We start from the raw sequence: 14,533 nt of genomic DNA, 5'->3' as shown, positions 1-14,533 counted from the left end.
GAAGTCCAACTCATCGTTGTCAACCTCAATGACCTTCTCTTTGCCTTTCGACATTCCCTAAGCTCTAACCACAACACCACCAGCAACTACTACCCAAGTAAAGAGAAAAGAAATTATCTACAACTAACCAAAACCGAGAAAATAGAAGAAATACCTGAAGCGGGGACTCGGTCAGAGAGAGACAGCGATGAAAGCTGTAATGCCGAGTTTCGTTCGCCGGAGAGACAAGAAGAGAGAAAAAGGCGAGTTCGTGTTTGAGGATTTTAGGTTTTTCTTACTGAGAAGCAAACTCTTGGGCTGCCAGCATTTAATGACGCGTATTCCGAGAACCTTGTAACCGTAAGTTTGAAATTCAAATGGAGGGGTAGATCTCTGCCACCTCACCTCATCCGCAATTAAATGCGACACGACTCTTGGCAGCCTTTTCCAGTCCCACGCGAGCAAGAGCTATTAAGTTTCTACTGCTGATCCATTACATTACCCAACACCAGAAACTGGGGGACCGGTGTTTGAGGGAAATACATCGAGGAGACCAGACGTGATGAGCAGGTGTTTGGTGGCGGAGTTCTGCGAGCAGGAATATTCTCCTCGTCCACGAATATGCCATTCGCGAGGTCGAATTCTTGTTAGAGGCATAAGGTCATTTCTGCTAAGGGTCGAGGCGAGGAGACCCGGTCAACGGCAGTTGGCAAGATGTGCCTTCCTATCCGAGAATCAAGGCACGAGGTCCATCTCCATTTGCCCACAATGACGACAATGGGGCATCCACATCCGAGGGTGGGGAGAATAACGGGCGTAAACTGCGGAAGATCGGGACTCAGAGGAAGCCTATAAAAAGGTAGCCAACAAAGGTAAAAGGGTTAGATTTTTTGCTATTTGAACTAAGAAAAGAGAGAACTCGAAGGTCTGAGATTAGTGAAAAGCCATAAGATCCGTGGCAAGCGTTCCTAGAACCTTCATATCTGACTTGAGCGTCGGAGGGTTTACGCCGGGAAAACAACCGGCGTGCTCTGACCTGATTCTGTGGACGCAGGGATACTTAGAGAAGAAAGCGTACGAGGAGAGATCCTGATCGAGGTGAGGTTGATCGAGCAGACATCCTGGTCGTTGGAAGGCGTAACCAGAATCTCGCATCAACAATGAACTCTTGTGGTCTCTTAACCAAATATTAAAATTTTATTTGACACTGTATTTGACTGGTTAGTTAAGTAGTCTGCATAAGTTTAAACAAATTGTTACCGTAAGTTCACAAAGTTCCATTGCATATCGTTTTGCATTAGCGCATGTTAGGATCAAATTAGAGCGACAATGTTAAACGTACATCGATACAAGCCACAAGGGGGCTGCTTGGTTGAAAACAAAATTTGCCCTTTTCAATGGACAGATGGGGGATGTGAATAGCCCACATCTGGTTTTAGGGTCGGAGTCATCTAGAATTCGAACTTGGATAATCAGTTAAATAAAATAATTAAAAAATCACTCGGTTAAATTTTTAAGAACAGTAGTCCTTTTTGCATAATAAAATATATAAAAAAAATTCTTTATGACTTTTGATTAAATATGGTGGTACTTGGCCTTCTCAATAAATTTGTGAAAATGATAGAAGAACAAAAGTCTACAACATTATGACAAAAATATTTAATTTTTTGTGGATTCCAAAAATTTAATATTTCTGGACTCTCAAGATGGTCCAATTTTAACCCAATTCTTTTAAAGGCTTTCAAATTGTAATTACCAATTCTTTGAAAATTTTTTTTCAAATTGTCGAATAGACGTGGCCGTGGGTTTCAAGTAATTGGCGACTGACGAGTTCAAATGTTTAAACGTGTCAGTCTACATTATCCCTTTGACGGGGGTATCATCTGAAAATTCTTCCATCTATTTTTTCCAGATTTTTGAAACATCAATTTTAAACACAACTAAAATGACAGCTGGTTAGAATTATTAATTCTCATAAATATAAATATAAACGAAAAAGGAACTTAAAACCTCCCCAAAATTTGTTTCAGTGAAATTGTAAGGCACATGGACATCGCCGTATTGGACACTACTTGAGAGTGAGTTTCATCTATTAATATGGTATATAATAGACAACGAAATTAATTTATTATAAAATATCCAGCAAAATGCAATCACGAGGTTATGCTGCAAGGCAAGGTTTATGCGTGTCATTTCCCTCAAACCTTAGAATATAGGTAGAATTTTCTCTTGAAATATGTAAGACACATTCAGATGTAGATATCAAACACCATTTGGGAGTGAACTTCAATATTTAGAATACATCATTAACGTAGTATTAGTATATAATATACAACAAAATTATATAATACTTGAAAGGTAATTTTTTTTAATGATTTTTTTTTAATTCAAACACCTAGGTACTAGTCTTTATATTTAATTTTTTATTTTATTATTAGAAATATTTTTAACATCTTTGATTTCTCTTTTGTAGATCGACAATTGATGATGCAAATATAGCTTCGGATGATGATAAATGATATAAGTATTGATAAACTTGGTAATTTATATTTTTCCGTACGAATGAAAAAAAAATATTTACTTTGGTTTTAGCATTGTGTATGACTTGGGTCTGAAAATATTGTTTAGTGTAAAAAACCATTAGCATTATCATACACTACTTGAGAGTGACTTTCATCTATTTAGAATTCATCACTAATATAGTATATAAATAGACAACAAAATTAATGAATTACAAAATATCTACCAAAATGCAATCATAATGTTATATTGTATGGTAAGGTTCATGCACGTTATTTCCCCAAATCTTGGAGTGTGTGTATATTTTTCTCATTAAATTATAAGCCACATCATTTTAGATGTAGATATCTGATACCACTTGAGAGTGAACGTCATCTATTTAGAATATATCATTAATTTAGTATATAATACACAACAAAATTATGTATTGCTTGAAAGGTTATATTTTTTAATGATTTTTTTTAATCAAACACATAGGTACTAGTCTCATTTTTAGATCGATAAATTGATGATGCAAATATAGGTTTGGATGATGATAATGATATGAGTATTGATGAACTCCTATCTCACGCTGGTAATTTATATTTTTTTTCTGTGCGCAGAAAAAAATATTTACTTTATTTGGGTCTCAAAATAAATAACAAAATAGACAATTACTATAAATTATAGAATACGTTGTACCGGAGAATGGAAAATTTTCCTTTGACTTTTGGCGAAATATGGTAGTCGGCTTAATTCTTTGTTAATTAAGAACAAATTTTAATATTTCTCAACATTATCGAATATTTTGATGGTGAAGGAAAGTGGACATAAAGTAAAGTTACTGGAATAGAAAAGTAATTGGGAGAATGGAAAGCGGACTAAAAAGTAAAGAAAGAAATAGAAAGTTGCTAGAATATGAATCACATGTAGCCTTTAATTTGCGAAATTAATTAGAAATAGTAATTAGTGGCCTAAAAAGACATTAACTCAACTGACCCTTGTGTTTGATAACGCGTATGCCAATTTTGACGATGAGGGAGAAAGCTCAACCCGGGCTAAAAATGATTGAGTGTTGCCGTCAAACTTAATGTTTGGTTATAAAAGCAGGCATGCACTGGCTGAATCTAGTCAACCAAAAACTTATAAAAATGGCACCGGATTCCTCCATTTCAAACTTGGTGGTCATTATAACTTTTATAAGCAGTATTATTGTTCCTGTTATAACTGATAATGCAGTTGTAACAGCATTTGCTGCATCGTCAGCCATAAAGTTAGAAAGGGAAGCTTTAGTTAATTCAGGCTGGTGGAATAGCAGTCGGGCGACGGCCAACTATACTTCAGATCATTGCAAGTGGATGGGAATCACTTGCAATTCAGCAGGAAGCATAGTTGAGATAAGCTCTATAGAGATGGATAATAATTTCACTGGAGCAGAGCTTAGCCAACTCAACTTCACTTGCTTTCCCAACCTCGTAACTTTCAGAATTTGGGGCACTCTTCTTTCCGGAAGGATACCATCAGAAATTGGTGCTCTTTCAAAACTCCAAGTGCTTGACCTGTCTCGTAACCATCTTACCGGTAACCATTATATATAATTTCACTGCATACACATTATTTTCCTAGCCGTACTGGATAATATTGCTCATTTATCATTAATTAATCATATATATATATATATATATATATTGTTTTTTTTCCTTTTGTCTTCAGGAATGATACCATCAGAAATTGGTGCTCTTTCGAAACTCGAGGAGCTTGTCCTGTCCTATAACAATCTTACAGGTAACCATTATATATAATTTCAATGCATACACATTATTTTCCTAGCCGTACTGGATAATATTTGCTCATTTATCATTAATTAATCATACACATTATTTTTTTTTCCTTTTTTTCTTCAGGAAGGATGCCATCAGAAATTGGTGCTCTTTCAAAACTCGAGGAGCTTGTCCTGTCCTATAACAGTCTTACAGGTAACCATTATATATAATTTCAATGCATACACATTATTTTCCTAGCCGTACTGGATAATATTGCTCATTTATCATTAATTAATCATATATATATATATATTGTTTTTTTTCCTTTTTGTCTTCAGGTATGATACCATCAGAAATTGGTGCTCTTTCGAAACTCGAGGAGCTTGTCTTGTCCTATAACAATCTTACAGGTAACCATTATATATAATTTCAATGCATACACATTATTTTCCTAGCCGTACTGGATAATATTTGCTCATTTATCATTAATTAATCATACACATTATTTTTTTTCCTTTTTTTCTTTAGGAAGGATGCCATCAGAAATTGGTGCTCTTTCAAAACTCCAAGTGCTTCACCTGTCTCGTAACCATCTTACCGGTAACCATTATATATAATTTCACAGCATACAATTATTTTCCTAGCCGTACTGGATAATATTGCTCATTTATCATTATATATATATATATATTTTTTTTTTCCTTTTTGTCTTCAGGAATGATACCATCAGAAATTGGTGCTCTTTCGAAACTCGAGGAGCTTGTCCTGTCCTATAACAGTCTTACAGGTAACCATTATATATAATTTCAATGCATACACATTATTTTCCTAGCCGTACTGGATAATATTGCTCATTTATCCTTAATTAATCATACACATTATTTTTTTTCCTTTTTTTCGTTAGGAAGGATACCATCAGAAATTGGTGCTCTTTCAAAACTCGAGGAGCTTGACCTGTCCTATAACAGTCTTACAGGTAACCATTATATATAATTTCATTGCATATACAATAATTTCCTATCGGTACTGGATAATATTGCTCATTTATGGTTAATTAATCATATGCATATATATACACACGATAGGTACTATCCCCGCGGAGATTGGGAGTTTGAGGAATCTTCTCAAACTGGATCTGACTAATAACATTCTCAATGGTTCTATCCCATTAGAATTTGGGAATTTGAAGGATCTTGATGAACTGAGGTTGCAGGGTAACAAACTGGATGGTCTAATTCCATCGAGCATAGGTAATTTAACTAACTTGACAAGTTTGAACCTTTCTTTAAACCAACTTAGTGGTCGGCTGCCTCAAGAAGTTGGAAATCTGAAGAATCTTGACTCTCTGTTTCTGGATAATAACAATTTAACTGGGCCTATTCCTTCAACACTTTATCATTTAAATCAGTTAAGAGTTTTGTTCTTGGCTTACAACAATCTTGTTGGTCCACTGCCTAGAGAAGTTGGAAATATGAAGAATCTTAAGACTCTGCTTCTAAATAGAAACAGCCTCACTGGACCTATTCCTTCGACACTTTATCATTTAAATCAGTTAAGAATTTTGTACTTGGCTTACAACAATCTTGTTGGTCCACTGTCCAAAGAAGTTGGAAATCTGAAGAATCTTGATCGTTTGCTTCTGAATAGGAACAATCTCACTGGATCTATTCCTTCGACCATTGGTTATTTAAACTTGTTGGATGAGTTGGACTTGTCTCACAACAGACTTGATGGTCCAATTCCACCGACCATAGGAAATTTAACCAACTTAACATCTCTAGATCTTTCTTCAAACCAACTGAGTGGTCTGCTGCCTCGAGAAGTTAGAAATCTGAAGTATCTTGCTTCTCTGTCTCTCAATGGGAACAACCTAATTGGACCCATTCCTCCAACAATTGGTTATTTAACCAACCTCACCTCTTTGAATCTTGGTTATAATCAGCTCAACAGCTCCATTCCTCCAGAACTCATGAATTGCTCGCAGTTACTGAACTTGGTATTAAGCCACAACAGTTTAAGCGGAAGCATTCCATCGGAGATCGGCAACCTTATACATCTGAGACAACTTGATTTAAGTCATAACTTTATAAATGGCACCATACCTTCTCAACTCGGAAAAATTACAAACGTTTCTGAAGTGGACGTTTCCAAGAATAACCTCTCCGGCGTTATCCCCAAATCTGTCTTAAGAGTGCCCGGATTAAAATGGTCAGAAAACAATCTAGAGGTAGGAAACCCAATTATTTCAGAAAATGCACCACCACCCCAAGCACAACATTTTAAAGGCAACAAAGGAAAACACCAAAAGATCATTACTCCCTTGGTTACAATTATTCTTCCCATGGTCGCATTCCTTGCCTTAATTTTTGGAATCTTGTTTGTCCACAGACGAAGGGATGAGAAATTTAATCCTAATACCCGAGAAATGGCCAAGTGCGCTGATGAGTTCTCCATATGGAATTATGATGGTAGAATTACATTTGAAGAGATGATTCAAGCGACAGAGGATTTCCACATCAAATATTGCATTGGAACAGGAGGTTATGGCAGCGTTTACAGAGCACAATTGTCTAGTGGAAGAGTAGTCGCTTTGAAGAAACTTCACCGTTCAGAGACAGAGGAGCTAGCCTTCCTAGAAAGTTTTCAAACTGAAGCTCGTCTACTATCCCAAATACGGCATCGTAATATAGTGAAGCTTTATGGTTCTTGTTTGCATTACAAGTGCATGTTTTTGATCTATGAGTACATGGAGCGGGGAAGCTTGTTCTGTGTGTTACGCAATGACGTTGAAGCTGTTGAGCTGGATTGGACTAAGAGAGTGAACATTGTAAAGAGTATGGCTCATGCTTTGTCTTACTTGCATTATGACTGCAAGCCACCAATTGTCCACCGCGACATATCCAGCAATAACATTCTACTTAATTCAAACCTAGAGGCATTTGTTGCTGATTTTGGTTTGGCTAGGCTCCTGCATCCAGATTCCTCCAACAGAACTCTAGTGCTCGGGACATATGGATATATCGCTCCAGGTAACCTTTAGCTCTTCTTTTCATGCTTCTTACCCATGTTTATGCATTGAACATATTTAAAAATTGATCACATGCCTCTTAAATATCAAGGTGCAGAAGCTTTCAGAAACAGAGAATCAAATGTTTCTTTCTTACTTTTATTTACTTGTGCAAAGAAATTTTACAATGGGTTCAATTTTGTTGTAGAACTTGCCTACACTATGGCCGTGACAGAGAAATGTGATGTTTATAGCTTTGGAGTAGTGGCACTAGAAGTATTAATGGGAAGTCATCCAGCAGATCTTCTTTCATCTTTATCGTCATCTTCTGATGGAAAGATTATGTTGATCGATGTTTTAGACCAGCGTCTGCCACCTCCGGTTGATCGAAAGGTTGTTCAGGATATTATTCTTGTTTCAATTGTCGCATTTGCATGCTTGCAGTCAAAACCCAAGTCTCGACCTACAATGCAGCGCATATCTCAAGAATTTCTCACAGGGAAATCACCATTGGGAAATCCTGCTGTTCAAGATATTTCCATATCAGAACTTATAAACCAAGGGTTGTATTTGATTGATCGATGTGATTGTTAATCTAGAATGTATTTCATTGATAGCATTTTGTATAACTTTCGTGAGGCTGAATTTTGTGTACTTAAATCCTTATCTTTAGATGTAGAAAGATAAAATAAAATAAAATACAAACAAACCAACAACATATTCTAAAGTGAAATTTGAAAGGGTTCCATTGAGCTTGACATGGGACAAGTATACCAATTAAGTCTCAGGTGTGTATCCATGCCACACAAGTCATTATCCTGATCTACGCTGACTCCTAGTTGCTTCAATTAGTGAACACAGCATGATTTGTAAGACACAGCAAATGGCTGTCCGAAGAAGACGAATGCGATCGAGATCAATCAACAATTCAAGCACTTACATTGATAAAATTACCTTTGCACTGGCTGAGCATTGCAGCAAATTTATGGATGATTTGACAACACTGTGGGGAGGGCGCAGAAGGAAAAAATCGAACCATGGTCTTTTGGGTATCAAAAACTTGCATGAGTTTATAAGTTGGAAATACAAAATTTCTGAAGCGTGATACCAACTAATTGGTTTAAAATAGTGTACTTGTGTTACATGAGTGAATTTGGATATTGGAAGTTTCAGACATGAAAATTGAATGCTCAATATTATAATCCTTGATTTATTTACCTCAAGAACCAAACCAATATAACAAATGAGGACCCAAAACCCCAAAAGTTAAGTCCACCCGAGGACTCTAAAACAAATATATATTGATTATCCAATGAGAATTAATGTCCATTCATTAATTAAAAGAAAACTAGCGTGCATTTATTATCTTTCAATTTGAAATAAAAAGATGTGACCAACTTTGAGAATATGAAAAGCAAAAAGTACGACATTGCTTGTCATGATATTGCCAAGGATGAATGATAAACAGAAATAAAATTCTGTAAACAATAGAAGTACAACTTGATTTCTGTAGGCTTGTGCAATTGGAAACCGTCACCAAATGTGATTTAAAATATACAATAAATCGCAATAAGTAGTGACAATTAACACAAATGGGTGGGGGAGAGGTTAAGATCTTCCTTTCTTTTCTTTTCCCTAAGAAAGCAATCGATGGTTAAAATCCATTGTGGCCACCTTGTTACAACCTTCCTAGCTATTAAGGTAGTAAGTCCAGCAGCATTCCCTAGCTTAGAACTCGATGAACATAAAGTCAGGGATATCCAATGATCAAAAAGTAAAATTTGTGTCAATGCGTTTATGAAAATTAAAGAGAACAAGTTCAGCTGATCATGTATATAGAATAAACCCTGAAAAAAGTTAATTATGACGACCAATCAATCTTTCTTACTCCATCTTCTATATGCTTCCATATTGCTCCAGCATCCTATGGGAATGTTAATAATCACTATGCATCATAGCATACGAATGGGAAGATACAGATTCGGCAACAGCGATGTTCCAGTACCTTGAGAGTTTTCATTGTAATTAAGTCATAAGAATCTATCTTCCCTGCATTTATCAGATATCTAATCTTTCGCAACTCCAGTTGCTGCCAGAAGAGATAGCTGAGTCATCAAGGAATGAACCAACAGAAAGGAGACACATTTGGAAAACTCCTCGCATCAGTGAAGATTAAACACAAATTTCAATGAGAATATTTAATACAAAAATAATCAAACAAAGAGTATAGACTACAGGAGAAACTATTTCGATAGGAGGATCTTCCTCAGGTCCTTAAAGTTCATATTTTCATGTCAAATTTTATTAAAATAAAGTTAAAACTTATACAATTACCAAAAAAAAAAAATACACATATAATATTAAAAAATATAAAATCTGGGTACCCGGATTAAAGCTCGGCACAACCCAACCCGGGAATCTATGCATTTGGGTCAGGTCCGGTCATTACGATACCCGGACCCGACCCGAGGTTTTGCCAACCATATTTTCAATGGATAGATGGGGGATGTGAGTACCCCACATCTGGTTTTAGGGTTAGAGTCATCTGGAATTCGAACTTGGATAACCAATTAAATAAAATAATTAAAAAATTGCTCGGTTAAACTTTTAAGAACATTCGTCCTTTGTGCATCATAAAAAATATATAAAAAAAAAATCTATATGACTTTTGATTAAATATGGTGGTCTTCTCAATAAATTTTGCGAAAATGATAGAAGAACAAAAGTCTACAAATTATGACAAAAATATTTAATTTTTTTGTGGACTCCAAAAATTTGATTTTGTGGACTCCAAAAATTTAATATTTCTTGACTCTCAAGGTGGTCCAATGTTTTGATGTGTTCTGTGGAAAATCAAGAAAAGTAATTTGGGGAAAGGAAAGCGGCCTAAAAAGTAAAGAAAGAAAAAGAGAAAGGAGGAAAAAAAGGATGCTAGATTAATGTGATTGTTAATCTTGAATGTATTTTGCTCATGGTAGTTTGTATAAATTTCGTCAGACTGAATTTTGTTTGATTAAATCCTTGTCTTTTAATTCAAAAAATTATTAAAAAAAAACACTTTTCTAACGTGAATTAATTGGTAGTCCTTTGAGTTTCACAAGTGACATATATGCTGATTAATTAAGCCTCATGTGTGAATTCCCAGCACATGATTCTTTGGTTTTCTTTTTTTTTTAAATTGTCTAATAGACGTGGCCGTGGGTTTCAAGTATTTGGCAACTGACGAGTTCAAATGTTTAAACGTGTCAGTCTAAATTATCCCTTTGACGGGGGTATCATTTGAAAATTCTTCCATCTATTTTCCAGATTTTTGATACATCAATTTTAAACACAACTAAAATGACAGCTGGTTAGAATTATTAATTCTCATAAATATAAATATAAAGGAAAAAGAAACTTAAACCCCCCCAAAATTTGTTTCGGTGAAATTGTAAGACACATGAATACGGCCATATTGGACCCTACTTGAGAGTGAGTTTCATCTACTTGGAATACATCATTAATATAGAATATAATAGACAATGAAATTAATTTATTATATAATATCCAGCAAAATGTAATCATGAGGTTATATTGTAAGGTAAGGTTCATGCATGTCATTTCCGCCAAACCTTAAGAATATAGGTAAAATTTTCTCTTGAAATATATAAGACACATTTAGATATAGATATCAATCACCATTTGGGAGCGGACTTCATCTATTTAGAATACATCATTAATGTAGTATATAATACACAACACAATTATTTCTTACTTGAAAGGTAATATTTTTTAATGATTTTTTTTAATTCGAGCACCTAGGTACTAGTCTTTATATTTAATTATTAGAAATATTTTTAACATCTTTGATTTCTCTTTTGTAGATCGACAATTGATGATGCAAGTATAGCTTCGGATGATGATAAATGATATAAGTATTGATGAACTTGGTAATTTTTATTTTTTCTGTAGGAATGGAAAAAATATTTACTTTATTTTTAGCATTGTGTATGACTTGGGTCTGAAAATATTGTTTAGTGTAAAAAACCATTAGCATTACTAATAGATAATTACCGTAAATTATAGAATATGTTTTACTGGAAAAATGGAAAATTTTCCTTCGAGATTTGGCGACAACCTTCTTCACAACCGCACAACAACCAGGAGATGGCCGAATCTTCGGCCCCGATTTCAACACATATTTCTCACATTGTGATACATGCTGGCCAAGAACATTTGTATTCATTCCACAATGTTGTGCGCCGGAAACTGCGCCGGAAAATTGAAAAACTCCAGCGACAGTAAATATCGCGACGAGCATAAAATAAATCCTAGAACTCATATTTCTCAGTAACTCTAAACTTTGGATATCTATTTCAGTTTGGTTATGAACTCTTAATTCATGCTGATCAGCTGATGCCGATATATATATAAAAGGGAAGCTGGGAATTATGGTTAAAAAATTCGTGGGTAGCTGTAAAGTTATTCAAATTTTAATCGATCAAATAGTAATTTAAATACAAACTGATTTTTTTAAAATGCTAAAAAAGACAATAATTGCCAGGTTCACGGGGGATTTTGGCCTTCACACCACATGGACATTGTCTTGAATAGTGTGTCATGTGCAAAAAAAAAAATTATAAAATAATCAGAATAACTCTTTGTCTCCGGATTTCTTTAAAACTAATGCACTGGTCACGGGCATTTTCTCCTTCACTAGCTGCTAATACGTACAAATTATTAATTAAATGAACTCATATGTAGTTGTAAGGGTCAAGCTTGAGATCCTAAAGGCTATTAAACATTAATTCATGTAAACAAAGAGGTCTACAATAAGCAGTAAATTGGGTTAATGTTCCCTGGGATCTAATTGAAATCTGAAGATAGTGTTTTGTAGTAGTGGTTATGAATTTTTTTTTAATTAAGGTGGAGATTGTTGAAAATTGATTAAAAAAGAAAGTTGAAAAGTCAAATTAAAAGACATCATTTGAATTCAAATGGGAGGTGGCCGAGAATTTTGAAAAGTAATTGGAAGTGGCCAAAACTATTTTGAATGTTGAATGGTGGCTATTGAATGTTGAAAAAATAGATTGATTTTAGGCAAAATTTTGCCTATAAAAGGAAGCTCTCATTTGAGAGCTTGGCATCCAAAAATTTGAGAAGCAAGAAAATGTAAGAGAAGCATTGAGAGCTTCCAACATGGGAGAGAAATATTTTTAAATATGTAGTTATATTGAAGGAGAGTTTGGCTCCTCCTCCTTCAATATGGGTATTACGAGTTTGCTTTGTTAAGGAATATTTCTCGAAATTATGTATTTGGGGTTTGGGTGAAAGAAAATTATTTCTGAGAGTGTGGTTGTAATAATTTTCCACATAGTGAATATTTTTTCTCTGGTTGTCTCTTGACAACGGCCGTGATTTTTCTCCGAATTTAGAGTTTTTCACGTAAATCTTATGTTGTGTGATTGTTGTATTCTTCATTTAAATTTTTTGTTAATTTGTTGCTTGACAAATTGCTTAAAGTGATCTTGGGAGAAAGTTCAATTTCCTAACAAAATCTAGTCATTCTTTGAAAATCTTATGTTTTGGCCTCCATTTCTTGATTTTTAACCTCAAATTTGTAGTTTCTTCATGCTGACCTTGTTAAACCAAGCTCTTAATTCTGTCATTGATAATTTACTTGTCTAATTTGGTTATGGAGTCTATGTAAAAGAACTTATTATGCATTTTTCCTTGGGGAAAATAAATGTTTCCCACTCTATTAAAGCCATATTGAACTTTTCTAATAAGATATTAAAGTTAAATTTAAGTTCAATTATCACTAGAAGTTTGTCTGAGTGATTTTTAAATAACTTTCTATAACTAACCACCTGTGGTCGAATCTTGGGGGAGATAAGGACTAAAATCTAGTTAAGAATAAAGGCATACTACACTACACTGACAATGACTATGAAGAGTACTTTTGCCAGCCTGAATCAATCCTCGCTTTATTAACACACACGCACATTCTATTCATGCTTGATGTGCCTCCAGTTCTCACTACACAGCTTGCTAACTTCAACCATTTTGCTTCCCTCCATCTATGTTTTCTTTGAAGCGTTTCATTAAAAATATCAGCAAAAAAATAGTTTCAAGCTCAATTCTTTTACTCTCACTACAAAACTAGCATCTTCCATGCTTCCATGCGCCTAGGAGGCTAGGACTATCTATGTCGGTATTGCCCCGTTGATTGTCAACGACCTTGAAAACAACGTATAATAAACCAAACATTCGATGAAATGCAAAAGTACACAACTTAAAAAATTGATGGGCTCACAACGCATAATAAACCAAACATGCTTTACAGCTTTAGTGATAGAGCGAGCTTGTCTCACATCTTAATTATCACTTTAAAGCATCTTGGGTTAGTTTAAGGCCTTTAGGGTTAGAGTGCTGCTAGGTAGTGAGAGGAACGAGAGAATGACGAGAGAAACGGCATTCTCTCCTGTCGTTTCGCTCCTCGTTCCTCTCGCTAAAGAATGAATAAAAAATAATAAAGAAAGACTGCTTTTATCACTTCGTGCAGTGGAAAATTTATCATTTTGTCTCCAGTCCTCACTCTTCCTCTCTCCCTCACCAGCTTCTCTCCCTCACGCTTCCAGAAGCTCCGTCACGGATTCCGGAGTGCCTCACGCTTCCAGAAGCTCCGTCACGGCTTCCGGCGTGCCTCACGCTTCCAGATCCCTCACGGCTTCCTTCCGGCGTGCCTCACGCTTCCAAATCCCTCACGGCTTCCTTCCGGCGTGCCTCACACTTCCAGAAGCTCCCTCACGGCTTCCGGCGTGCCTCACGCTTCCAGATCCCTCACGGCTAAAGTTCTTGATTACCTTTGCTTCGTACAAAAAGGGAAGGCTTTGCACTAGTAATTTTTTTTTTCTCGGCTAAAGTTCTTTAACGAAGGGGAAGGCTTTGCACTAGTAGTTTTTTTTCTCGGCTTTGCACTAGCAAAGACATTCTCTCGATCGTTTCTCACCTTATGTAACCGGCCCCTCTCTCTCCCTATTCCTCTAAAGTTATTCATATTTCCTAAATTCCATTTTTCTCTTTTCTTCCCCATTTTTTTTTCTATGTATGTATCTCTGAATATGCTGAATTACTCGATAGTTTAATTTTTCCATTTTTTTTTTGACAGCAGTAGATTTTTTAAAATCCTCCTGATAAATTATTAAATGAAGCATTTTTTTTAATTACTTGACCACTTTCGATGAATTACTTGACCACTTTCGATCTCCGGATGGACCTATTTTTTTGAGGATTTGTGGTGAAT

The 14,533-nt window shown here is 35.3% G+C and overlaps 1 protein-coding gene across 1 annotated transcript; it reads left to right on the top strand.

Annotated features, from left to right (window-relative positions):
* The first annotated feature begins 3,629 nt into the window (after positions 1-3,629).
* Positions 3,630-13,068, top strand: LOC18053157 (probable leucine-rich repeat receptor-like protein kinase At1g35710). Its single transcript, XM_024190707.1, has 9 exons — positions 3,630-4,059; positions 4,192-4,263; positions 4,383-4,454; positions 4,580-4,651; positions 4,770-4,841; positions 4,957-5,028; positions 5,327-7,270; positions 7,457-7,799; positions 12,975-13,068. Exons 1-9 carry the CDS (start codon positions 3,630-3,632, stop codon positions 13,066-13,068), a joined length of 3,171 nt encoding a protein of 1,056 aa, XP_024046475.1.
* The last annotated feature ends 1,465 nt before the right edge of the window (positions 13,069-14,533 follow it).

The sequence above is a fragment of the Citrus clementina genome, unplaced genomic scaffold, assembly GCF_000493195.1.
Source record: "Citrus clementina cultivar Clemenules unplaced genomic scaffold, Citrus_clementina_v1.0 scaffold_2, whole genome shotgun sequence".
In the NCBI taxonomy this organism is placed as follows: domain Eukaryota; kingdom Viridiplantae; phylum Streptophyta; class Magnoliopsida; order Sapindales; family Rutaceae; genus Citrus; species Citrus x clementina.
The sequence above is the reverse complement of the archived record's forward strand: the minus strand, read 5'-3'. Positions and strand labels throughout refer to the sequence as shown.